The sequence below is a fragment of the Coccinella septempunctata genome, chromosome 9 (genome assembly GCF_907165205.1).
Source record: "Coccinella septempunctata chromosome 9, icCocSept1.1, whole genome shotgun sequence".
NCBI classification, from domain to species: domain Eukaryota; kingdom Metazoa; phylum Arthropoda; class Insecta; order Coleoptera; family Coccinellidae; genus Coccinella; species Coccinella septempunctata.
In genome coordinates this window covers 11983464-12011187 of record NC_058197.1, presented here as the reverse complement: position 1 = coordinate 12011187, position 27724 = coordinate 11983464, and the positions used below count along the sequence as shown (strand labels likewise).

The window sequence follows — 27724 nt, the reverse complement described above, 5'->3', positions numbered from 1 at the left end:
AAATGTTGTTTGCAGATTTAAAAATAGCCTTTTAATCTCTTATATGTGGACTGTGAAGGCAGTAAAAACGTCGCTCGTTCGTTGGGTACTTAAATTGTCGTTGTTTCCACGTAAAATTCCTGGCGGGCGAATTTTCGACTTTATCGATTTGTAAAATTAGAAATAACTGTTCGGAATGGACCGCTGAATGGCATCTATTGGCGTTTGACATCGCTAATAGATTCATGAACGTAAACTATTGAAATTGTATGGAGTTATAAGAAGTACCTCGAATTTCTTGGGTCCCAATACTTTCCTGGACCTTCTAATCGGATATAGTTAAGTATTGCCGATTTAAATCGAAAATATATGACATTTACTTGAAAAACTTGTTGAATCAATAATTTTTTTGATCAATTGTGTAACGTCCTGCCCATTCTAAGATATTTATTAGGTTGAATTATAAGCCATAATTTCGTATAGATGGCACTATAATCAGCACAACGCTCAAGAGGAGCCTCTCGAAATCACATAGGTATGTGGACACTAACTTTATGTCTGCATATTTCGGTGTCTGGAAAGCACTTATGGTTCACCATAACCATTAAATTTTGGGGTGGTTACGTTGGTTGACAACCTGAACATGATTAGGGTCCTCATCAGAAATGTTTTCTTGTCAGCTACTGAGAAGTATCTTCAGCATCACAAGTTGGTACAGTCTCCCTGAATGTTTAAAATAGTCTGTTCGCAGCAGGAATCTTACATTTCCTATATGTGTGACTGCAATATCATACTCTATTTAATCACCTCAACCATTTTTTTTAACCTATATCAACCCCAATAACCGTGTTGATCCAAGATGGCTGAGGTACAACCCCCAGAAGTTCGACAAAATTTCATTGGATTTCAAGTAGAGGACTGTGGAAGGTGACTCCGGCATTGCTAAAACGAAAGAAAACATAAACATATGGCTAGACAATGAATGGTTCAGTACCAAGTTCATCGGATTAGATGCATCAAGTCACTATTGAGATAATCATAATTGTTGTATCGTGCTATTTAGGGTGAAAAAAATGTAGAAAATCGACGCAGTTTCTTGAAATTGCTTATGTTAGTTATGTTGAAAAAGTAATATGATGTTTCCCCATTTCATCCCATTTTTACGACGATTGTTGGAATGTTTGAACAAGAAGATCGTGATGCCCATTGTGAAAAAATTCGTGTATAATTTAGACGAATTTTATTGGTGGGATTTTGAAGTATTATTCTATTTTTTACACTTGTGACCTAAGATTTTTGGTGAAACGCTTCATTCTGACCAGTTCTATCTTCTGTTGGAAAAAAAGCCTCACCTTCAAATACACCCCGTATAGTCTAGCCTAGACGATCTGAATAGAAATGAATCCCGACTTGTTTGCCCCAAGTTCGATTCGAAAACAACAGAAACATAAATCGAACCTTCGTATTATACAGTGCGTCACCAGAAAAATATGTTGCGTTCATTCGAAAACTTCAAATTCGCAGTAAATTTCCCGAACAGTCGACGCATATCGAGTTCAATGTCATCTTCTTGATTTAATATCCATATAATTCTTATATTTTTCATTGCCGACCACTTCTCGAGCATCCTGTTTCGCTGCCAATGAAATTCAGCGACGGGCGAACGAAGGAATCAGGAAATGCACTCCGCGACAAAAAAAAAATAAATAATCGCCACTCAATGGTGAGTTGCTGAAGATTGAGTCATTTGCGCGAATTCCTTTTTTACCGATATGTCCTTCGACTAGACCGATATCGCAAGCTGGGACAGAAACGTATGGATTGATAAACAAGAGATAATTGAAACAACAACACTTTGTGTGCAGGGTGTACCAATTAAATTTGTAATAACTATTCAAAGAAGATGAAGAGCATATTGGTCAGGAAAATCTTCTGTCAACGATCCAATGAGGAATCTTCTACATCTGTACATTATGGACGTTTCTGTGAGAACCAGACTCGTTTTCGCTTGAAAAGACATTGTTGCTGTCATACTATCTTCTCAAAGAATTGTCATGAAATTTCCTACTTCTGCTTCCTTTAGATTTGCTCCAAAAGAGATTTGGACTATTTGGAGTGCCTTCCATAACTTTTTCCAGTTGGAATATACTTAACATCTCCCTTATGAAGTAGGTAATGGTTCAAACATCCATCACAGTTTCACACCAAAACCAAAATTCAGTAGATTGTTGCACTTCGATCTAAGCTCTTTTGTACTCTCATCAGAGCTGTTCCCTCCACTACTTCTTCTCCAGTTTTAGGGTTTTTATGAACTCCACCAACTGGGATGGCTTCAGGTTACATCCTGGATCCTTCAAGTTCTCGTTCGAAGATGTTTTGCCTTGGAGAGGTGGTCAGGAGTTTCTTCCTTCTTCACAATGTTAGACGGTTTCTCATGAGGTGCTCCCTGAGGAAACCAGTGAGAATATGAGGCATTGACACTCAGACAAATCTTCTGATATGCTCTTTTGATACACTTCTCGATCTTGATCATTTATCAATGATCCAATACAGAATCTTCTACATCTATATACTAGGGACATTTCTGTGGAAACCAAGCTCGTTTTTGCATGAAAAATCATTGTTGCTGTAACACTATTGTCTCAAAAAATTGTCATGAAATTTCTCTTCATTCCCTACTTCTGTTTCCTTTAGATTTGCTCCAAGAGTGATTTGGACTTTTTGGAGTACCTACCTTCAATAACTTGTGACAGTTGAAATATACTAAACATCTCCCTTATGAAGTAGATAATGGTACAAACATCTATCTCAGTTTTACACCAAAACCAAAATCTAGTAGATTATTGCACTTCGATTCGAGCTCTTTTGTACTCTCATCAGAACTGTTCCCTCCACTACTTCTTCTCCAGTTTTAGGATTTTTATGAACTCCACCAACTGGGATGGCTTCAGGTTACATCCTGGATCCTTCAAGTTCTCGTTCGAAGATTTTTTGCCTTGGAGAGGTGGTCAGGAGTTTCTTCCTTCTCCCCAATGTTAGACGGTTTCTTATGAGGTACTCCCTGAAGAAACCAGTAAGAATATGAGGCATTGACACTCAGACAAATCTTCTGATATGCTCTTTTGATACACTTCTCGATCTTGATCATTTATCAATGATCCAATACAGAATCTTCTACATCTATATACTAGGGACGTTCCTGTGGAAACCAGGCTCGTTTTTGCATGAAAAAACATTGTTGCTGTCTTCCTTTAGATTTGCTTCAAGAGTGATTTGGACTTTTTGGAGTACCTTCGTTAACTTGTGGCAGTTAAAATATACTTAACATCTCCCTTATGAAGTAGGTAATGGTTCAAACATCCATCACAGTTTCACACCAAAACCAAAATTCAGTAGATTGTTGCACTTCGATCTAAGCTCTTTTGTACTCTCATCAGAGCTGTTCCCTCCTCTACTTCTTCTACAGTTCTAGAGTTTTTATGAACTTCACTTACTGGGATGGCTCCAGGTTACATCCTAAATCCTTCAAGTTTTCGCCAGTGAGAATGTTAGGCATTGATTTACTGAGATCAAATACTCGCTGAGTATTTACCATTTCTTCAGCTCTCGAAGCGGAACTGTGCCAAGCAGCAGCTCCTTGATCTCCTTCGTTTCCGGAATATTCAAAACATTTTCCTTGAGATGTCGCCGATGCAACACGCACAAATAGCGCGACTGAGGCAAGGCCACCTTGAGTTTATTGGCTCTGGTCAACCGACCCAAAGGTTTATTTTTAAGCGTCTGGTTTTTTCAAGTACCACCGGTAGAGACGCCTACAGACGTATCATGACGAGGTAAAAGTACCACAATGTTCACAATAATAAACCGCGACTACAACTCGGTATCATTACCGTCTGTTATGTGCGATTTCATTGAAACGCGGCGTTAGGTATGTCGTTGATTTGCCCATTTTTCGACGTGGAATGCATAATTGACTGGTTCGTGAGAGATTGGCTGATATGATCGACCCTTTCCATCGGTCATAAGCGCTGATTTTGATCTTTAATGATCGCACTGGATTAATCGAATTGTCCTACATTCACAAGTCCTGCTAATCCTTATTTGTGCTAGGTAATAACCGTCAAATTTTCATCATCATTACTAAAAATCTTCAACATGGTGAATAATGTGAGAAAAATTTCTTCTTGGGTAAGAAGAATCATATCTTTTATGTTTATCTCTCAAGAAATGCAAGCAATCATCATAATCTAGTCAAATTCGCCTTTAAAATAGATGCACATTCAAGGTACAAAGTAGATTCAGTTATTGAGTACATTCCACTTTAAGTAGATTCAACTTTTCAACAGATGCTAGTTGCATAAATAAGTAAATGCCAGTTTTGACATACAAACGTCTATAATACGTCATGCGTCAAGGTATGAAAAGAAAAAAGGCGATGGAACGAAAGTTTACATCTTTTTGGGAAAGAGCTTTGTCATTGTTTAAAAGACGTGACCAAACGGCGTCAATTCAATCTAAAACCACTATTATTCAAGGAAATAGCCCCCAACGGACATTGTAATCGAAATAAGTGGACGTAATTACTCGTAACGTGTTGACATTTGTCGGACACCTCGGAGCGCACTCGAAAAACGTCAAAAATGGAGACATAAAAGTCGTAAATAAACTAAAGACCGCAAGAAATTAGAACCGAGCAAATTGAATGACTCTAATTTCCCGCGTAGAATAGAAATGGACGCATTAAAACTTGTCCATCATGATGTATTTTCTGCCGGACCTTGTCCGTCTCTGTTGGACTCGCTGCGATTGCACGGAGCGCAAGAAAGAGGCCGCTGATTGATGTCGAGCTTTGATGTCCCCCGGTCCGCCTCATGACCATCTTGGATTGTGGCATAAATTTCGAGGAAAGATAAAAAAATGCGGAGAGTATTTTAACGAGTATTAGGTGATTATTACGATCGTTCTTGGTGAACGCGATGGCGATTGTTTTGTAACAGGTTGGTTTTTGTGCACTGAGCCGATGGGAATCGCGATTCGAGACGTTGACGTTTTTCTTCTTCTTCCACGACTTCTTCACGGGCTCGGCTTTTTCTCCTCACGTAAAGTGTTTTCGTTCTTCACAACCAATTCCTCATCGAATTTCATTTAAAGAGAAACTATTACCAGCATCTTTGGCATTTTCAAGATCAAATTTGGCAGAATCATGCCTTCCCAAGATGGTGGTCCTCGACAATTCTATGAATCATAGCCAGTGCATTGGAACTACTGATTGTCTATTTGCGGGTTCATTAGAAAATAGACGTTAATCGTTAATTAATATTGCATAACAAATTTATCTATTCTATTTCGATAGGAGCGTCTTTGCCGAGTCATAACATGCATTAGAAATTCCTTTCGTCATCGAGTACCGAAATCATAGAAAAATGTGAGCGTCAACAATAAGGTTGGATCATGCGAAGACGTCATGTCGACGACATAGCTTGTTGGACTTTGACAACCGAATTTTCTGTGGGCCACTCGTCACCCGGATGTTTACAAACTGTCCTCCAACAAGAAGTTACGTCACTTCGGTATCGTAAACACAACAGATCTGCCCGTCTGCGATCTCTTGCACGTCATAAGTCATGACTGAAACGTGCTCACTTGAATTATAATAATTGCATTTGTGATTTTTGCCTAGAACACTTGTTATCTGACCTAATTACAACCGGCCAGTCTACTAGTCGATACGTATGACTAACTCCGACTTATAACGGGCTGCTGCACGTGTGCGACTCCGTCTGGCCGATTGCAATGCAGCTAAGACCAATTTTCATATCGGAATCGAGAAGTTATTGAAAATAAGCTCTAAATTGGCGCAAATATCTCGAATAAAACAAAAGTTGATTTATATTCGTTTGGATTTGTAATAATAATTATAAATATAGAACAAATTTAAATTATTTGCTAGTAGTTTGTCAACTTTAGACCTCTTTTTCCTATGATTCCTTTCTAATCTCGACAACGAGTTGATTTTCGTCGATCAGTTCAATTTCGTGTTTCGATGTGAACATAGAAAACGGTTCGCGTTACCCAACATCTGTGAGTTCTTCTTTTTCTTCCGTTCTTCTTCTACCTGAAAGTGATCAATCGTTTTATGAATTGTGCGAGTGAGACATTCGAAGATAGAGGAACAAACTTTTCTTACTGAATGGAGTACGAAGATGTTCAGTAATGACCTTAGTGCGAACATACCACCTGAGTCTCAGGTCTCTAGAGTGAACGCGCCACATACTTCCATCTCTCATGCGCCCCAAAACACAATAGTGCATTCTAGCATCATAACTTGGAGTGAACCAGTGCATAGCACACCGTCCATACCGATGTACACCAGTAGCACCATGACGATGTCATTCCCGAACTTCGACCCAGGTCCCAGCACCTCTTCTGGTGTGTACCACCATCAGAGCATGTTTCAGTTTCCGCCATATCATGTCCCATTCGATTACCAACAGGTAAAATTTTCATGACGTTCTATGCTCCCAAAAAACCGTGCACTCACGGCACGGTATACCAGAATAGCGTGTCATAGAATTTAATCTTGTTCTTGGTGGTGAAGACTCAATGCCCAAAAAACGTTCCAAGTATGGATTTTCCGAAATACAGGTAGTTTAGATCACGATAATCCCGAAACGACTCGGCTATAAATTATTAATGAAATTTTACAGGGTGATTTATCGCTCCCATCGTAATAATTTACCGCGTCTTTTTTCGTGCTTACGTTTTCTTTCGATAGCGTACAGAAAGAGAATTAAAAGTATGAGTTATGGGACAACCCTTCCTTACTTCTGTATACGGTGAGGCTCCTCTCCATCCCTTGAGATAAAAAAGACATTATACTTACTTCTGTCTGCAGTGGCGCGACAAAAGGGTTGAAGCAAACACATCGTCTTAAAACTCTCAATTCGCATTAAATGTTTTCTGATCTATATCATGAAGACTACATTTTTTACGAACTAAGAACAGATTATATGATACCAAAAATTAGTTCGTAAACTATGACACGTGTTTCGCTATCACAATAGCATCTTCAGGTGGATGAAAGTAAAATTTGGCGAAACACGTGTTTTGAAAACTTATTTTTGTAAAAATCATATTATCCGATTTTTTTTTAATATGGTTTTTCATCAGTATTTTAAACATCAATTCAATATATCATTTGCAATTTAAATAGTAAGAGAAATTTTTTCTAGTTTACAAAATACAATTTTGGAAGGTCAAACTAGATTTTCATCAAATAAACACGATCTCCTCCGAAAGTATTTTTATTTAATTCAATAAAATAACCTAAAATCTACTTCTTCTGAAGTTCAAAGCATGCCAGTCAATAAATCTTAATCTTATTATTTTTGGTCGAAATGAAAGCTTCATTCGGAACTAAAATATTAAACAGGGTCTTTTATTAAAAATTTCGAAACATAAGTACATTATTTCCAGTTTCCAGGGAAGTTAAAAATTGGAAAAATACAATTACAAATACGTAATTAGTGTTACATCTACTTTCCGACTCTCATCTTGATATACACGGTGAGTCTTTGACTCGTACAAATATTTCTACAGTTGATTCTTGAGGTCAAAAGAAACACTTTCTTCCCATGCTTTTTTTCCAATTTAGCCTTGGTGAAAATATATAGCCATTTTAAGTTTTCATGATGAGCTGTGCCACCCCTGGAAAAACAAAATCATCAATCAATATTAAGAATGCTTCTATTTTACAAAACGTTCAAATATTCATTAGATAGCGTCCAACTTAGGTTCAAGTGTTGGGTTCTTAAAATTTTTGGTATTTTTATAGTACGTAATGGTGATTTCTTGTGTTCGAAAAAGATCAAATAAATAAAAAACTATATTCCGAAATTCATTCCATTCGATAAAATAGTTTGTGAGATAGAACTAAAAATAACATTGTTTTATGGTTTTTCTACAGCCTCTATCTTTTATCGGAAAAAATGGTACTGGAAAAAAGTGTTTCTTTTGTCCTCAAGAATCTATTGTTGAAATATTCGTACGAGTTAAAGACTCACCCTGTACATACTTTGGAAAATGAAAATATATACCGTATCCAAATTTAAAAAAATGTCATTGAGAGCCATAGTTGTTTTGCGTCTTCCAGCGAATAGAAAGCTTTCTACGCCGCTGCCTTCTTTGCAGCAAATGAAAAAAGCAATTTCATAACTGCGCTCAACAATATATCATAGCGCGAAATTCAGATGTCCGACCGCAATTTTAAGCTACTTTAATTTTCCTTTTTTGCCATTAATGATAATGGCCATATTTCTCGGTCTGTGGTTCGCTACTTCCCCGATGTTTTTGCTGCGGGAGCATCGAATAAGAGTCCAAGAAAGTTTGGACAGTTTAGAGTATTGGATAACGGGCATAACTCATGAATGTGCTCGCCTACTCGATCATCCTGAAAAATTGCAGCCAGACACGGTGAAAGCACCACGAGCTGCTGATAATTGGCTGGTGGAGAACTGCAGAAGGGTCTGCGAGGTCCTCAGCCAAGAAATACACTCGTTGGACTGGTTACCGCCCTGAAAAACGAACGGTTAAAACGTAAAAATTGTCCTTTCATAGATTCAAGGTCTCTTGAATCAGTAGGAATTAAAGTTGGGAAAATTATTTTACGAAAAACTCTGATATAATCAAAAAATCGTATTTGTAATAGCAAGTAATAGATATGTGAAAAAAAAACTATAAATGAACATCTTCCTGAAATAGAAGGGTGGTCGAAATCAGTGTTATGATCATAACGTTCCTCATTTCCCCACTGTAAGGTTAACGTTCTCCACCTTTTTTTTCCATTCTTCTCGTCGATTATGCTTTTCGATTAACTTTTAAGTGAACGTATACTCGCTCAACTTTTACAGGAAGTAAAGTAATTGGTTGTATCTGTAAATGTGTGTAGGAGTACACGCTGATCAATATGCGTTTTCTCTTTAATTGTTCGCTAGCTAGCACCGAATAAAAAAAGTTTTACAGCAGATGTTGTACGTTGTTGTCTGGATGACGCAGGGACGTATCGGGTAGGTTTGTTATGCGGGAAAAACTGAAGTGCGGTTTCAAGCAGACTTAGAAGAAGAAGAGCTTGAAATCGCATCTCCTATCTTCTAAAAACCGCTTTGTTTTTCATACCGGAAAAACCTTCGATCTCCGCTTCATTTTGTGAAGATATCAACTCTGTTTATATTCCATTTCATCATGAAATTAACAAATAGTTTTAAAATCCTTTGAACTATCCAAGTACCAATAATCATTCTTTATCTGCTGTTATTTGGTTTCCTATTTCCTTATCTATTTTTTAAAATTCTTCAAACGATGTTTTGTTTGGACTAAACGGCATATCGCACCAATTATACTCGTTTTAATCTAACTTTCAGCGACTTATAAATCATTATTATTTATCGAAAGGGAAAAAAAATCGGAGTTGTTTTTGAGGAGTGACCTCTGAACCGCCATATTTGTTCGTTTGTTTCCAGATACCGTGCTCCGATCCCATTTTGGGAATTTACTGACACCGGACCTTATCGGCGGTATGCTGAATACCGCCGCCTTTTTACCAAATCGACCATCAACTTCTTACACGGCAATTTGAATTGAAATTGTGGCGAACTTTGTAAGGGGTCCGTAAATGTTTACCTTAAATTTATTACCTCTTTTTTCCGAACGTCGATAATTTGGCGTTGTATTGACCATATAATTCCGAGGCCGTTTGTGGCGTTGCGTTTTCAATGATTGACGTCGGTATGTAGATGATGGCAGTTTGAATGACACGCAACAAAAATCCATTTAAATTAATTAGAATATTGGAGATATTACGGCAACTGCATATTTTTCATTTGAGGTTGAAAAAAAAATATTTCGAATGTGAATCTGGATTGAGAATTGCTATAACAAACATACTATCAATATTCATTTCATTCATAATTCTCCAAGGAAAACACTCGAAAATAGTGGCAAAAAATCATATATTTTCTATAAATTTTTTTTTAGATAAAACAAAATAGGTTATAAAAGATATTCAGCAATATTTCATACGATTTTTTCTGTTTAGTTTTGTACTGAATTTCTAATTTCAATTATTTCGATTATTACTATTTCATATGTTGGCAGTTAATGTATTTTACTCAATTATAATTTGACTCTGGATGAGACTGATTTTATATGATCCTGTTCTGAAGCTGTTCTTTCAGTAATATAAATTTCCTAGTTTTCAAACTGCCCATCAATGACATGTTAAAACAATGTTTTATTTGAAGCCATCGCCAATAAATTTCCTGAAAAATTCAGTTGCATATTAATATCAGGAAAATATGTATGTGATGGATATAAAACTGATTCGAATGTGAACATCGATAGTCATATTCATAATATTTTTTTGAACAATCCCTCTCTGTGGGAAGAAAAAATAAAAAAAATATGAATACAAATTTTAAATGAAATTTATCTTCAATAAATATAATAGATCATAAATTCTATCCGCCAATATTAGATATGAATTTTTTTCGTTTAATTTTATACTGATCATTCTCTTTATTTATATCAATATATGACTTATATTGTTTATATACAAGGTGAGTCTTTGACTCGTACAAATATTTCAACAGTAGATTCTTGAAGTCGAAACAAATACTTTTTTTCAATACCATTTTTTCCGATTCGGCTATGATAAAAAAAAGCCATTTTAAGTTTTTATAATAAGCTGTGCCACCCCTAGAAAACAAAATTACCTTCAGAATAACTAGCTAAATCTGTGATACTACACATCTGTGCATCTTTTAAACAGTTGTGTTCAGCCGAAGTGCCCAATTTTTCAAATTTCACAGATATTTTTCATTTTTGAACATCAAATTTTACTCGAAAACTGCGCATTATACGAGAAAATATGAAGAATGCGTTTATTTTACACAACGTTGAAATATTCATTAGATAGCGTCCAACTTAGTTTCAGGAGTTGGATTCTTTGAATTTTCATTATTTTTATGGTAGGTAATGGTCATAATGAGAAAACTGGAAGACGTGGCTTTATATCTTGTGTTTGAAAAAGATTCATTAAATGAAATGAAATGAAAAATTATATTCCGAAATTTATTTCATTCGATAAAACGGTTTATGAGATGAAAATAACATTTTTTTATTGTTTTTCAACAGCCTGTATCTTTTGAATTGAGTTGATTCGGAAAAAATGGTGTTGGAAAATAGTGTTTTTTTTACCTCAAGAATATACTGTTAAAATATTTGTGCGAGTCAAAGACTCACCCTGTATAGTTGCGAGAAAATTTAAGAGGTGGTTCCTTCTCACAAAATAGTGTACCTCTTTTATATAATTTTTTTTGAGCAGCAACTTAGATACTCTTAAAATGAGCCCTGAAAAGCAAGTCTGAAAAAAATTTTTGATGGTGGTTAATGTCAGCATAATATCAGCCTAACAAGGTAAATTTGAGTTCGAAGAAGATATTGCCAGCTTATACTACTCACGCTTCGTACCTTTTGATAAATTATTTTTTCTTGAAAACCATTACTTTCAACAAGAAATTACACGAGACCTATGAAAAAGGAAAAAATTTCTTGGGAAACGAATTTTAGGGGCGGCTTTTTCTATTCATCAACACAATTTTTCTTAAATTTCCTCTTGCTGTTATAGATTGTCTGCTAAATTCTGGTTTCCAGAAGAAAATTTGAAATTGATTTTCAGGAGCCATTTTTGGGGTGCTGTAGAGTCTGCACAAAAACAAAAAATTTATATGAAAGATACATACTATTTTTTAAGAAGCAATCACCACTATTCATTTAAAACCTGTATAAAAACTATTATATTATTGGTAAATGGTTTCTTTTTGATGAATATGTGATTTTGTTGCTCTAAATATTTTTTGGCAATTATTAGAAACTGGAAAAACCTCAAACTCACTGACTGAGCAAAAGTATTCAATATTTCTGAATATAATATTTTCTAATGCATTTCACTGAAGTCACACAAGAAAATTTTCAACTTCCATCGAATCCTTAAAATTTTTTCTATATAGGAAACTTGCACCGATTAAGCAATAATGATAGATAAGAGAGCGATGCCGCGGGTTAAATCTAGTAACAGGAATGAATCTACAATTCCTCCAAGAAGGCCGAGAACGATTGAACGGATTTTAAAAGGTCCTTCCCCGATGCTCGAACGATCCAAGAAGGCCTCGATCTAATTGCCCCAAAAAGAGCAAAACGAAGACCTCCCGATTTTCAAACGTTATTAAATCCCCCAGAGAGAGAGTGTTCCAGCCGGGCATTCCAAAAAACCGGGAATAACTGGGAATGAAATATTAAAACTCGAGTATTATTTTAATAATGACGAATTAAGGACGAGCAGGTACGCTGGCGCCGAAATCGGAATTCTAGAATTCCTGATTAAAAACTGAGTTAATAGCCTGAAAGGGGGGCAAAACGACGGAGGTGGACGGGTTAAAAAGTTGGGAAAGAAATTAAGGGGTATTTCAACGGCTGCCGGTTTAATTTCGTGATATTTTATTTCTGGGACGCTCAAAGACAAATCCGGTAAATCTCCACTGTCGAAGGAACCCTCACCTGGAGATTTGCACTTTTCGTGTTTGATGAAAACGCAAATCTGAATCGGAATTTTTTCTTTGGTTTTTCTACCACTGTTATTAATTTCTAGCTCGGCACTGTGCTGTCAGGTAGACACCAATATTGGCAAAAACTCGCCAGGAATTTATTGCAACGATGGAAAAAATATTTCGACAATCTCAGTTGGAAAATATTTGTTTTGCTTTCATGAAAAATTCCAAAAAAGATGGGGTCACTCAAAAATTTGTCAAGACCAAACGGATGGACCGAAGTGGTTGAAATCTCGAGATGTATTATTAGAAGAGTTGCTCTTTCAGAATATGTATCGCTTTCATATCTACAATGAATTTTCTGGGAGATATGTCTGTCGAAAACTCAACTTCGAAAATTCCCAATAATATGGGTTCACTTAAAAATTCTTCAAGACTAAACTGTTGCACCGCGTTTGTTGAAATTTGGTAATTTAATCACTAAAAGAGTTGGCTCTTCAAGATATGTATCACACTTAGCTTTATGATGATTCTTCTAGGAGATACGCGTGTCGAAAATTCACCCTCAAAACGGGGGTCCCTTAAAAATTTGTCAAGACCAAAGCATTGCACTAAATTCGATGAAATTGGTAGATATACCACTAGAAGAGTTGCTCTTTCAGAGTATGTATCACTTCTAGCTCTACCATGAATTTTTTGGGGGAAAATTGACCTTAGGCTAGGCCTAAGTTAAATCTCGTCCGTCAAAATATTTTTCTCCAAAATTTTTCAAACGAAATAAAAAATTTATGACGACTTCTCACATAACTGGAGGTAGAAGAGTGCAGACATCCAAGAAATTCAGGAATTTTTGACGTCTGAATTGTTGCTCCACCTTGGTGAATCCATAATTCTTGGTTTCATGTAACGTTTTTAATAGCCGAAATCTTCCCAATAGGGAAATAGGGAATAGGGAATCTTCTCAATAAGGAATGGGGGTGAGCACCTAACCTAACCTTACCTAACCTAACCTAACCTAACCTCAATTAAAAGATCACTTGACCCTCTATATGAATACTATGGTTTGCGAATTTTCAGTGAGTCCTTGAAGTAGTTACTGAGGCTGACAATTTGAGAACTTGCCAGGCCAATTATGTCTCTACAAGCATGTTTTCACATTTTCAGAGAAAATGCCGAAACAGGTCAATTTTCATTCAGAGGGGGACATGTTTCTAGCAGAATTGTAAGCCAAAATCACCTCAATTTTAGATGTAGAGGTTCTCACCCCTAAATTCTCAATATAAAATAGAGGGTGAGCTATACCTCAATTGGAAGACAATAGTATTATGTAGACAGACATATTGTCTTCCAATTGAGGTTTAGCTCACCCTCTATTCCCTATGAGGAGTTTAGTGGTGATAGCCCCCACACAAGGAATAAATAAAAATTTGCAAACCATTGTATTCATGTAGAAGGACAAGTGATCTTTCAATAGAGGTAAATCTCACCCCCTATTCCCTATTAAGAATATAACCTACACCTGAGGTTTAGGAGATTTCGGCTTACAATTCTTCTCAAAATATGCCCCCCTACCTTTAAAAATTGACCTGTTCTGTTCTGAAAACATCCTTGTCACCCTGTATAAATGAGCGCTTTATTCTTCTTGAGAAAATAGGGCCGAATATTCTTCTCCATAACACCTCTGCATACCGAGAGGTGAATTTTTTAAGGGCATCGATCTCTACCAATAATATAAACTTGGTTTTCCACCTAAACCATCACTGTTTTACATTCGCAGAAGAAAAATCCAAACGTGCAGATTAAACAACGTTCGTGATCTGCACTTTCTATTACGCAACTTTATACACCTATTTTATCCATAATATTGACCTGTTATAAGCTATTTTAACCAGTCTATTAGTAGACACAAGCATAGGTATATCTTACAAATCTCAGATATAATTATACATTGCGTTCTTATCGGACAAACATATATTATTTAACGTAGACATCTCTTTCCTTTGCACAATTATTCTGTTTCGCCTAATCGAGATCAGCGTATTGTAGAACCGCACTAGGCAATTCGTGTCCATTCTATTCTGTGATTTTATCTCTTTGGGAAGGTTCAACATCGTAATTTGAAGGAATGGCAGTCTCCATTTCAATTCATCAACTTACAAAAATCAAGCGACTCCGTTTGCCAATCAATCCAGAAACAGCCTCTTCTAAAAGAGAAAGAATTCACGCGTTTAGACATCAGGAACAAACACACACAAACACCAACATCCCCGATGATGTTCGGACGTAAATCTGACGAAACGTTGGTTCTTTCAGCTCTTCATGACGAAGTCGATGCACATGCACGCCAGGGAACTGACAGGTAGATCGGAAGTCAAGCCACACCAGTGCCAGCAGTGTCTGAAGAGTTTCAGCAGCAACCACCAGCTAGTTCAACATATTAGAGTCCACACCGGCGAAAAACCGTACAAATGTTCCTATTGCGACAGAAGGTTCAAGCAATTGAGCCATGTACAGCAACACACAAGACTGCATACAGGTGAGTCCAGGTTTTGGTTCATTTGAAAGGCTTAGTCCTCCATTGGGAGATAGCTAGATATGTCGGTACAAAATTTCAACACTTCTGCCTCAGTATTGCTTAAAAATGCGTAAACAGTAAACTGAAATCTAGAATGCCATCTGAAAAATCTCCTCTTACCCTGAAAGTTCTAGCAATTCCTCTATAGGTCTGCAAAATGATTAAAGGACAGAAAAATCAGATAAGATAAGAATCTCTAATCGATCGATTCTATGTTATAAAATTCCTCGTCGAAGACCAAAAGCATCCCTCTCAATAGCCGTCGTTCATCAAAAGACATACCGCTGAAAAAACGCTCCTAAAAAATCGCCCTAGTAATAAATTTATTCCAAATAAACACCCTAATCGTTTTAATGAAAAAACGCGAGGGATATAATCGAATATTTCTTTTTGCGATCGCCCCCAGGGCCAATTTAGCCTGACCATCCCTGTGTAGACCAGAGCATTAATCGTCGATCGAAAAGGTTGGCTGCAATCAATCCAGGACTGGACGCCTGTGGGTCAATTCGAATAACTGAGAGCCAAATTAAGTTTCTTTTTAATTTCGCGAGAGCGATATCGGAAGAAATAGGCGAGGAAGTGTTTTTTCAATATCGACTTTCTGGTCCTTCCCTCGGACGTTCATAGCGAAATATTATGACACATATATTATGTGGAAAATACAACTAAATCGTTCATGACTTCGTACGTTGATAAACAGTGACATCAAACAAAACACTCTCAACAAGAAGAAGCATGTTTCACTTTGCTCAACTTGATCTTTCTAATTCTCAAAGCTGTCAACGAATGAAACTTGAAGGTATTTCACATCTGAGTATGGGCTTGTCAATTTAAATAATAAATGCAGCTGACTGGCAATATCATGCTAGCAAAACTTTCTCTAGTCTCGTCGATATGAAGTGAAGTCTCGTCTAGTAAACCCTAGCCTCGTCTATAAATCTTTGTCTCATCTCGAAAACTTCGTACACTCGTCGTTAATAATGTTTCTTCAGAATATTAATCAGAATTAAAACTGGACACAAGACTCCAAAACGTCTCGTCTAGTCTAGTACGTTGATGTACCTCATCTGGAAAACAGCATTAGTCCTTGTCTCGCCTCGTGCCTACCAGTGTTGTCTCATGAGTGCTCGTCTCTTCTCCTCAGTCCTCGTTTTATCTGGTAAAATCTGAGGCACCTAAAACCGAAAAAAAAAAGTCCAACTCTAATCTCCTAATTTCTAGACTCGTCGAAACAAATATTGTAGTCTCGTCGTTTGTAGTCTTTTTTTGAAACTGGACACAAATCCGAAAACAGTCTCGTCTCACTAATGCGGAGATGTGCCTCCTAGTCTCGTTTCGTTAGTCCTCGTCTCATCTCATATTCTCTAGTCTCATCTCGTATTCTCTAGTCTCGTCTAGAAAAATCTAGCAGTCTCTATTTGATCATCTTTAAACAGAATTTTTATACTTAATCATTATATCAAAAACTCGATGAGACAATATAGTCTAGTCTCGACGATACGTCGATGTGCCTCGTCTAGTGAACGAGAGAAGATGAGACGTTTCTGGCGAAAACTCTTTTGTAGTGGGCATAACTAATTCTCATTGAGAAACCAGTTGGTTTTGATTCCTTCCGATATGCTGGTTGGAGGAATTCAACTCGGGAATTGCAGTGATTGATCTGAAGGAAACGATCAGGTGCGAGTTGAACTCTCTTCATTGGGGATTGGCTTTATGCAGTGATTGCATAGTATTGAAACAAATTCGAAGAATCTCAGGGGGAATTCAGCTTTTTTGGCTGAACAGTTCTTTTGAATGCTTGTTCTATAAAACTACGTTGGAATTTGGAAACCAACGTTATCATTTCAATTCACTTCAAGATATTTCTCCCTTTATTCTTTAGGTGCATGATCGATAAGGGATAATTATCGTCTATTCTCTTAAATGAGCTTTCCAGAAAGCTGTTTCATTTACGTAAAACGTCTTTTTGTTTTGTCCCAATGAATGATTTGGATTTGCATGCAAGGATTGTTATTGTTGACTAAGGACCATTTTTTGTAACAAGCATATAGTCAGTCAATCAATCACATGAAGTTTTTCCTTGAAAGACACTGTCATGTTTCAAATGAGACCGTTTTTCTCATCGAAAAAGTCAATCATTCCAGACCGTACGATCTGTTGACGAAGGGTTACCACCAGAAATAACAAATCGAAAACAGTTAACACCACCTGATCGATTTCCAGATCCATCAAGCAAGGCGCTGAATCATCCCGACCTCTTCAACCGCCTCTTGACACAATTCCGGAGCCCCGAATTAAAAACCGACCAACTGTCGTCGTATAGTGCGGGCAAAAAATCCGGTCGCAACCTATAATTGTCCATTTAAATCTGGGGTTCCTAATCTGCCATGTGCTACCGCCTTCCATTCCTCTCAATCATGCCGTCTGTAGATGTATCAGTTACGTCTCGAAATCCAAACACCTGTTTCGGAGTAGCGATCTACGCGAACAGATACAGAGGGACCACCGAAGCACCGAGCTGTTCTTCTTGGCCGTTATAAGAAGGCGGAAGTGACAGCTTGAATTGGTAACTGCGAGCCGAAAAGGGGTATTTTGAATTGCCCGGTGTGCTGAATACTGAATGAAGATATCAACATTTATGCTTTATGCCTTCCCATGTTTGCGGTTGCTTGTCATGTTGGTGCTGAACTGGGTTGTTCTTAATCTCATCAAATCGACGATTTATTGAAAAACTGCTACCAATACTTGAATCAAATGAGTGGTTCAACAAAGAGAGACATTATGCATTACATGATTTGCACTGAAGTAGTTCTCCAAGGCAATTTTACTTAGAAAATGGGACCATGTTGTAACAGAGATGCACGTTCAGTGATTTTTAAGCCATTTCTGCAGAGTGTTCAATCTACACATTACTCAGGAGACAGCTTCCAAGTCGTGGACACTCCAAAATGTGTCCTGGAGATCTACGAAGTTACTGGATCTTAGCAAGAATATGAAACACCTCTTACTGTTGCCTCAAGAAGCACCTAATGAGAATGGGTCTATAGCAGAATCTGCCGAGTGAAGGTTCTGTAGGGAGAAGGATGAAACTCCAGATCATCTGGTGACAGAATGCCTCGCCATTGCTAGCCAAAACAAAGAATGCTTTAGCCTAGAAACTTCCTTCACTCCACAGAATCTGCACTAGCCACTTTCTACTAGATCTAGTCTCTCGTACTGTAGCTACATTAGTACCTTGTAAGAAAGCAAGTGATGTTGCATACTTTAATCAGGTCCAGACACTTTTCACTTTTCAGATCTGAAAGTGTTGAATTTCCAAAGGAACTTCTTGGAATGATTCAGTCCTGGAAGATTCCACTACAGTCTTTCTCTTTCGGTTCATTCCTTATCCTGAACTCCTTAGTTTAGGTGCATTTCCCTATGCCATAAGAAGGTTTTTGGCTTTTGGGCTTCTTTTCGAGAAGGTTTCTTGGCTTTCTCGTTTATCGAGTAACTTCGTTACTTCCATATCATCCTTGAATCAATGACTGGTGACTGTTACAACTATTTTTTTTTCCAAAGTTTGGTGGGGTATATACTTGCTCAGTCTTTCTTCATTACTAATCATCGTAGTGAAGGTGTTTTGGTCATTATTCTCTTGATCATTGCGTCGCTGGAAAGATTCGATGATGCTGATGGGAAATAATGTACTGTAGCCCGATGCAGATGGGGCTGGGAAGAAATGCGATGTTATAGGAGCAACATTACCGGGCAAAGAGGCCCTGGGGCAGCTAGAAATGCAATAGCGTCCGCAGAATATCCGATAAATAATTTGGAATTCAATTATACCCTCCGCCACATACATCCTATATATACTAATTTATATGTCGATTTTATGACCACATTTAATTGATTTTCGGGCTCGTATAGTCCCAGGAAATACGAAATAAATTATCCCTACGTTATATTAGTTTTAAACGAACAAATTCCGTATACGCGAACAGCGATTGTCTCTTCTAGTGGTGAGTACAGAGTCCAGCAAAAGGCCATTTGGACTTATGATTCGGAATACGTTTTTGAAAATGGTGTTGAGATTTTTCAAATCGAATGATCACTTGGTGATTTGTGGAAAAAGGTTTTGGAAAGCCTCTTCGAACATATGACTAGTAACTGTGATGATTTTACGCTTCTAAATGCCTAGCTATAAATATACAGAACCGTTGCTGGTTTAATGATCACTTAATGGACGCTTAATGATCACTTACAGATTTCGATAAAAATGAATCTGATTGGTTTTAACTCGATGAATAATGCCTCAAAAATGTTAATCAGGGCAATTTTGTCTTCCTTTTACAACATCACAAATGACAAGCCTCATTCACTGTATTGACATAAATTTTTGATTTGGTAGCATTCAATAAATACGAATTGCACTATTAAAATTACCTAAGCAGAGCACAATTATAACTGCGGTTCATCGAATTTTATAGCAAATATAAATGTTCATGATCGTCATCAGATCAGTTGATATTGTAGGATGAATAACCCTATGAAATGCATCATGCAAGTGTATAAATGGACTTATACTTCTGGTATATTACTCTAGCGGTTAATAATCTCGAAGATAAACTGTGCAGAATGAAACAATTTTTTGAAAATTCAGTATAGATCAGTACATACACTTATACCATTTCTCATATGGACCATTGAGAACAGAAGCGTAACATTTTGAATTGAAAAATTGCAGAATAAATTGAGTTGAAGAATCAAGGAGCTTTTGGATTTCATGCATATGGGTCATTCATTTTTCAATGTTGCCTCAGAATTCTCTAAATTGCAGACAACAATACAATACTACATCCTCCATTTGGTGTCAGCAAATATCTCTTGTATTATCCTTTTTATAACAATATATGTCTTGAAACGTGACGACAAATTCAAGACTGTCAGGTGCTGTATAGGTTTCAGGAATCAACTTGTTAATAAATCATCTTTATGGTATGAAGATGGATCAAAATAAAAGAGCTGTACCATCTACACCTTAGCCTTCAGAATTTAATGAACTCCAGTAGCTAATATCTGTTCCTATAGGTTTTCGTCCAAAGCATAGCAGAGTGTTTCTCTGTCAGTGTTTTCTTTTTCCTATATGTGCAACTTCCATTAGAGATACCTTCCTTAGGTATTCTGAGGAAGGCTCCATGACCATTCATCCATTACTAGATAAACAGCTGTGATATTTTTAATGGTCTCAAGTGGACAACTGGGCAGGTTTTCGTAGCTCCAGTTATGCATGCACAGGCTAGCTTTTGAACTTCGTCCAGGGTTTTCCTTTCAGCAGCTGAAAGAACTGATTCCAGCACTGAGCCTTTGGGGTGTTCAACTGGATATTTCGAGGATCTTCATGTATCAGTCCTGGCGAATGTGTTTTTTACACCCTGATGTGTTTTTTAAAGTGAAAACTTCAACTTTTCTGAAGAGGTGATCAGAACAAAATAAATCAGTTTCTGTAGGTGAAATAGGACTGTTTATTCCTATATAGTCCTGGAAGAAGAAGTCAAATGGCTTGTGGTAGCCCTGTGCAGTTTCTTGGAGACTTTCTCGGCGTGAAATATCGATATAGCAACCACTGGACCTAGCCCATTCCCAATTTCAATTCCCCGCGCAACCATTCCGCATTTAATCCCCTGAAATATATCCCGTATCGGGCACTTCCAGCATCGGAAGTAAACGCAAATATCCCGTGAATCGATGGCTGCGTTATCCTGCAGGGTGGCGCGTTTCCGAGCCACCCTTGCAGTGGACACAGGGGTCGGACCAACAAACCCCCCTCGCCGTGATTTCTCATTTGCGACGTGTACCGGCCAGTTCGAACGTGTACATGTGTGTGCGGAGTGCAGACCGAAAATGCACCCCTGCAGACGGGGGTTGTAGTTGCATCCGAGTTCGATGAAGTGCAGGGCTGCGGAACATTCCATCAGCGGGCGAGCCGGCCAAACGGTAGAGGTCAAAAATTGTCTGACCGATATTGGCGTGCAGGGAAAGTCGGGAAATGCCCTACGGTGTTTGAGGGGGGTTGGAGAACATCCTTTGTGTCATCTGTGGTCATGGTAGCCTTCGTAACGTTTAAAATACTGTGGGCTTCGGCAGGGTTGACGATATTCATCTGCTCTTGCACAACATCTATCTTTGATTCTTCAAAACCTCATCAAATCCCAATTTTCAATATATGAGGGGGTTTCACCGTGAAAATAGCAACAAGTTGGTCAAGATGGCCAAGTTTTTCCCAAGGTAGACACCTGTGAGGTTGCAGAAAGTTGTCGACTTTTCACCTGTCATAGAATCTCTATTGGCAAACTGTAGACATACAGTGGTGGTTTTGATAAGTGATAAATCATCCCCTGTAGATCCTTCCATAGAAATATGGAGTAGCTCCTTATACTACGAAAGAATAGGTCTTGAAACTGCTGAAATTTGGAAGGACATGATCATCTATATCTCGAAGGACGTTCATATTTCTTCTGATGAATGACAAACAAGACGTGGTAAAACAGGCGATACTGACATGTTAGGAAATCAAGTAGGTGTGGGTGACATAGGATGGATTTTCTTCTGGTGGTTCACCTTTCAAATTGAATCCTGAAACATAAATAGACCTTAGGAGGTACTCCAAAGTCTCTGGACAAATGAAGAAAAGAAGCACCCTCAATCAAAAAAATTTCATCTAGATGGGGCACACCATAGATTAGATATGTCAATGGATAAAACATAATTATTCAAAACATTGGAGTAACATATAAGACAGTACAACTTATGACAAAATCGTTCTGAATTGTACTGTGAAAACGGTGAAACAAATAAATAGTTTTGCTTTGCATTCATTATTTAGTACTTTATTACAGATCCATAAGTTGTGTGGTATTGCGAATGCTCTACCAACAGCACCCATAGACAATGTGTCACGTTCTTTTCGTGAGTGACAGCTACATATGCCAAATCATCCTGCCAAAGCTGGAAGCATGGAACCATTCGTTAATTTTTTTACTACAAGGTCCGAATTTTATTACAGTTGCCAATTTCGATCAGTATGTTTGTCCTTTTCAGAAAACACATGTTGCAGTCGAAACTTAACATTTTTTTCGACCGAATGGATGCTCATCACAAATATAATTCAATTCCAAATCCCATTCCTTCATCACAATTACTTCAAAAGTTACAAGTCCTTACTTTAGACTTTGTGTAATAAATTGTAATAAAGATGTAATCAATAACTGCTGGTTTTGGCTGGGTGATTTGGCTGGTGTAGCTCTAACTTAATTCTACAATCACCTATATCAGTGAGTTCTTCAAGGTGCCCCATACAAAATCCTCGGTGCTCAATCAAACCAAGAACGTTATGAAATATTAAAAAAACAATCCCGCCGACAGCTGACGACAGGGTACCATTTGTCTTCACGGAACCTACATACAACGGCTTCCGATGAGCCAGCTCACTGGCACAAACCGTGTAATTCCAATCAGAAATCCATGAAGTGTGTTATGCTCTCATACCTTAAAATTGGTAAAGGTGTTTACCATATCACACGTGCCTTTTTAATTGTCCCTATCGGTACGGACACAATGAAAACCAATTTAAAAATTCGATACACGTTCGTTACGTCATCAGTGTCCGTCTTCTATTTTCTATTTGACCTCCAGTACGTACAACGGGGCAGATGCGCTGCTCTGGGTTGATTATTTAGGGTTAAGCTGTGGCCATATGCATATGAGGTCGAAAAAATGATACTACGACTATAAATCGTTACTAGTTTGGCCGACAGGGAACCATATGTCCGAACCAAGATGGAATGACCCTTCCTTACTCTATAAAATTGCTTATTGATTGAAACAAATGATTATATGTTAGGAGGAAGGGTTATCGAGTGAACACTGACAAAAAATCGAGCAAAAACTACGATGATCCGAAGGAATAACTAATTTGATTGCTGCACCTGGTCCAGGGGTTGAACGCAATTCAAATCAGATACTGAAGAAATAGATATACAGGTTGGGTATAGTTGAAATGGGAATTTGAGATTGTTTCCGAATCGCAGATAATTTTTTACATTACAAACTGCAGTCTTAATCCCAAAAGAAGAACCCTGTCAATTAATTATGTACCAAAAAACAATAATAATGTCATACTCAGCCTAACAACAAAAAATTAATATTTTTGAAAAGTTTCTTAAGGGTAATAATTTGAATTGAAACAATATCAAGTAATTTCGATATATATAGAAACACTTTTTCTGCTCATTCGATGGCTAAAAATGGATTTTGTCATTTATCCCGGTAATTCCAAAGCAACTGTTTTGCTCATGAAAGTAGGAGCTGTAATTGCAGTACCATCATCACTGTAATTCGTTGAAAAATACTTTGTTTATACAAGACACAATGAAGAATGTCAATAATCGCATTGATGGTTCGAAATTATCGTTTATTTTCCATAACAGTATGTATTTTACGAAAATTGATTGAGCTCCCTACCATAATTCGCAGAAACACTTTTGGAATAGCATTTTTCCAACTGTCTGTCAATTACATATTTGGAACATAAATTCCCCAAATTTTACTTTTCAATAAATGAAATATAAAAAGCTTGACAGAAAATACTGGCAATTACCAATAAATCTCAAAAATTTTAATACATTTAAATTCCTACTGCATGCTCGATAGACTCATCGCTGTAATACTTCAGCTTGTACAGTGTAATTACTGCTGTAATACCACAAAAGACAAATTGCTCATAAGAGATATTTCACTGATACTATTTTCAAATATTCACCATGAGTGGGACACTAATGATTCAGTTACACTTAGAAGACAATTCTCCCTCGTATATTACAATGATCGCTGTAATTCATAAAAGACTACATTAGGTACTCTTATAAACCACGATTGATAGATTTGTTGTAATTCTTCATCGTATCGTGCAATTTTTGCTGTAATGAAGTAAAACTACACGAAGTACAGAAAACAGCACAAAACGTACTCTAATTTAAAATACTCTCTCCAAAACTTCTCAACAGATACACAACTTGCCAACATAGGGATAAAGGGGGAGATACAAAAATGTTTATTTAATAGAAACAGCACTTACTTCCCCAACAAATTCAAAAGAAAATCGATGTACCCACTGAAATTTTCTGGGTGTTTCAGTAAATTATCGAATGTTGGTTCTACACGCGTCAAAACGAAACGGAAAACATGTTACAAACGGCAAAGCGTGGGGACACGAGCTGCTTTCTCTATCTTCGCATTAAAACACCTCATTTACAAACTGATATATCCTTTCAACCCCTCAAAACAAATGACCGCATCACAAAAACAAATAAAAACAATTTATGTCTTGTAAGAATGGGCCTCGGAGATATCCACAACCCTTTTCGACTTCCTGGAGGAAGCATATAAATTTCTTCCCCATTGATTGTCAGGTCATATGCAAAGCAGCGCGAGTGTAGGGGCATACATTTCAGGCCGCTTTTTAGACCTTGTCGTTCATAGAACAAGGACACGTAGGTGGCACGTGCCAAAGGTGGATTTTTGATGTCGCAAGCTCATAGTGCCAGTGAGCATATGCCCTAATGAAGGAGAAAGTTTAACGGATAAAGTCGTTAAGGTGGATGGTTGCTAGGTTGAGGGTTGTTAGAGGGAAGGTATTTGAATTTTTTTGGTGCTTCACTTTCACTCTATCAATTCACAATATGTTCGTAAGTTGGGGAATGGTCCTTACCGTTAATTTATAAAATTTCCCCTAAAAAATGAACAGGTGGATTATAGATTTCAACCATCCTCAAAGTAGGTCAATACAGTAGCGATCCAATACAAAAAAGTGTGCAACATTGAATAAAGAGGAGTCTTTTAGTAGTTACAAGATTTATAATGAATCAGCATCACTTTCGATAAAAATTAAACTATTTGGATTTTATTTCGAGGAATATAACTGGCAGTTCATTACCCTCGTTTTTCCCTTCAGTCATTTCATAACACATTCTATTCTTTCAAGGCTCTCCCCGTAACCTACAAACCTAGAGGAATAACGGTCTCAAATGTTAATTAAAAGTCTCCCAATCTCATTCTGATAACCCGACCGAATTCTTGTACACTCTGAGATGAAAAAACGAAGGGTGTTTGCGCCCCACCAACCCTCCATACCGAAAAAATTACCCTCTTCATCCGTGGACGTTTAAATATAAAAATCCGATACGATAAGGGGTTGCGAAACAAAGTGACAATTTTTCTGGAACGATAACGAAGGTGCTGAATACATTAGGAAGGTAATTTCTTCCACAGCGTCTTTATTAATATTCCAAAGTGTGACTTGGTCATTACGGCAGAGGAAGACGAATGAAAAAGGGTGTAAAAATTCAGGTTATATGCGCCGGATGTGCTTGTCTATATTTTAAAATTAACACGGAAGCTCCTTGTTAACATCGATGGGAATTTTTATCACTGATTAGGTGTTCGTGGGGCTTAACGGTGTCAAGACGCTAATTGAGGTGTTGATGGTTCTTTATAGTTGTTGATTTTGATTGGTTCATGAAAAATTTGATACATTGGACAAGTTGAATTGTTTGAATACTTGAATAACAATCAGAAGATGATATGTTGGAGATTTCGGGGGAAAAACATAAAATATACTGTAATTTGCAACAAAATTTTCACTGATATTCTTCTTTGTTTAGATAGGAGAGAAATGAAACCAATTTCGTTGGTATTTTCAAAATTCTACCAAATGAAGTGTCTTATCTGTACAAATGTGAGGTTGTTGTATTGTCTGCATTGTCTACATTGCTGATCTGTCAGATTTCATTTGACAAGTGACGTACTACATAACCTCAAACGTCACATTCATATTGTTTGGAGCATTTTTGATAGGATTTTCGTTTCGAATGTAATTTTTCGGGTTGATTTACTCGTCTTTTTCTATTATAAATATGAAGTTTCAGGAGAATCGTTATACCAACATGAGAAAAGTTCGTTTCTCGAGTTGCAAATGCAATCATGAATACTGTCGAGATAAGATTGCAACAATAAAACAATGTCTTAGAGTTACAGGCCCGGCCGATTGGACGGGCAGGTGTGTATCGAAATTTTTTGAAACAATGTGCGTACAAGGGGTTAAACGCGTCCGCATTGTGGGTGGGTTCCGGCACGACCTAAAATCGTTACAGTCCATTATAAAGGTGTACTTCAAGTAGAAAAAGTAATTGTTCTCATTCCCGTATAAGCCATATGTCCATCCGGCGGAATGAATAAACGCTATGCATTTGTTCTCCGGGCCCTTTCTTTTGTTTTTTTTTCTCGGCCCGGTCGATGGCAGACTTGATTTAGGTAATGAATGTGTTTGAGGAAGATAAGGAAGGGTGGGTATTTGTTTGGTGTGCGAGCTGTGACGTCTCGCTATGTTCTAGGTGCTCCCCGGTGCGTGGAATATACAGGGTGATACATTTTAAATGTAAAGAAAAAGCTATTGAAATAGATGGTGTAACGGGACTATGGAAGAAGACCTCAAGACCTTTGCCACCAAAGCAATCATCGTATCAATGTCCAAGTTATCTTTACAGGGGGAGTCTTTGACTCGTACAAATATTTCAGTAGTAGATAGTCAAAAGAAACGCTTTTTTCCTTCACCATTTCATCCGAATCGGCTTGGTTTAAAAGATACAGGCTGTTGAAAACCCTTAAAAAAATGTTATTTTAGTTCTCTCAAACGGTTTCATCAAATGAAATGAATTTCGGAATATAGTTTTCCATTTATTTGATGAATCTCCTTCGAATACAAGATATCACCCACGTCTCCAAGTTTTCCCAATATGACCATTACATACCATAAAAATACCAAAAATTCAAAGAACCCAACACTGGAAACTAAGTTGGACACTATGTATTTGAACGTTTTGTAAAATTAAAGTATTCTTGCACCGTTTTTGAGAAATTTGAAGTTCAAAAATTATCTGTGATATTCGGAAAATTGGGTACTTTGGCTGAATGTAACTCTGCTTGAAAGATCTACAGATGTGTAGTGTCATACATTTAGCTTGTTATTCTGAAGGGAATTTTGTTTCTTCAGAAGTGGTACAGCTCATTATGAAAACTCAAAATGGCTATATCTTTTCATCAGCCCCAAATCGGAAAAAATGGTATAAGAAAATAGTGTTTCTTTTGACCTGAAGAACCTACTGTTTAAATATTTGTACGAGTCAAAGAATTACCATGTATTAGAACTACTTATACATATAAGATATCTGCAACATGATGAAGTTTAACGCCGAAAGGCTAATCTTTTAAGCCTGAAAATAGGGCAAATTTTCCTCATTATGTTCACTTCAAAATGGGCAATAAGATATCTGCAACTTGATGAAGTTTAACGTCGAAAGGCTAATCTTTTAATCCTGCAAATAGGGCAAATTTTACTCATTATTTTCACTTCAAAATGGGCAATAAGATATCTGCAACTTGATGAAGTTTAACGCCGAAAGGCTAATCTTTTGAGCCTGAAAATAGGGCAAATTTTACTCATTATGTTCCCTTCAAAATGGGCAATAAGATA

The 27724-nt window shown here is 37.2% G+C and overlaps 1 protein-coding gene across 16 annotated transcripts in view; it reads left to right on the top strand.

Annotated features, from left to right (window-relative positions):
- LOC123319852 (zinc finger protein 135-like) overlaps nucleotides 1–27724 on the top strand; it is a 122640-nt gene that overhangs the window by 64438 nt on the left and 30478 nt on the right. For 15 of the 16 annotated variants that reach the window (XM_044906840.1, XM_044906841.1, XM_044906850.1 and 12 more), the window contains one exon: nucleotides 14895–15117. In XM_044906840.1, coding sequence (XP_044762775.1) covers nucleotides 14895–15117 — 223 coding nt within the window. Of the gene's footprint in view, nucleotides 1–5933; nucleotides 6474–14894; nucleotides 15118–27724 lie in introns of those variants that run through there. The other variant, XM_044906854.1, reaches the window with a different exon arrangement.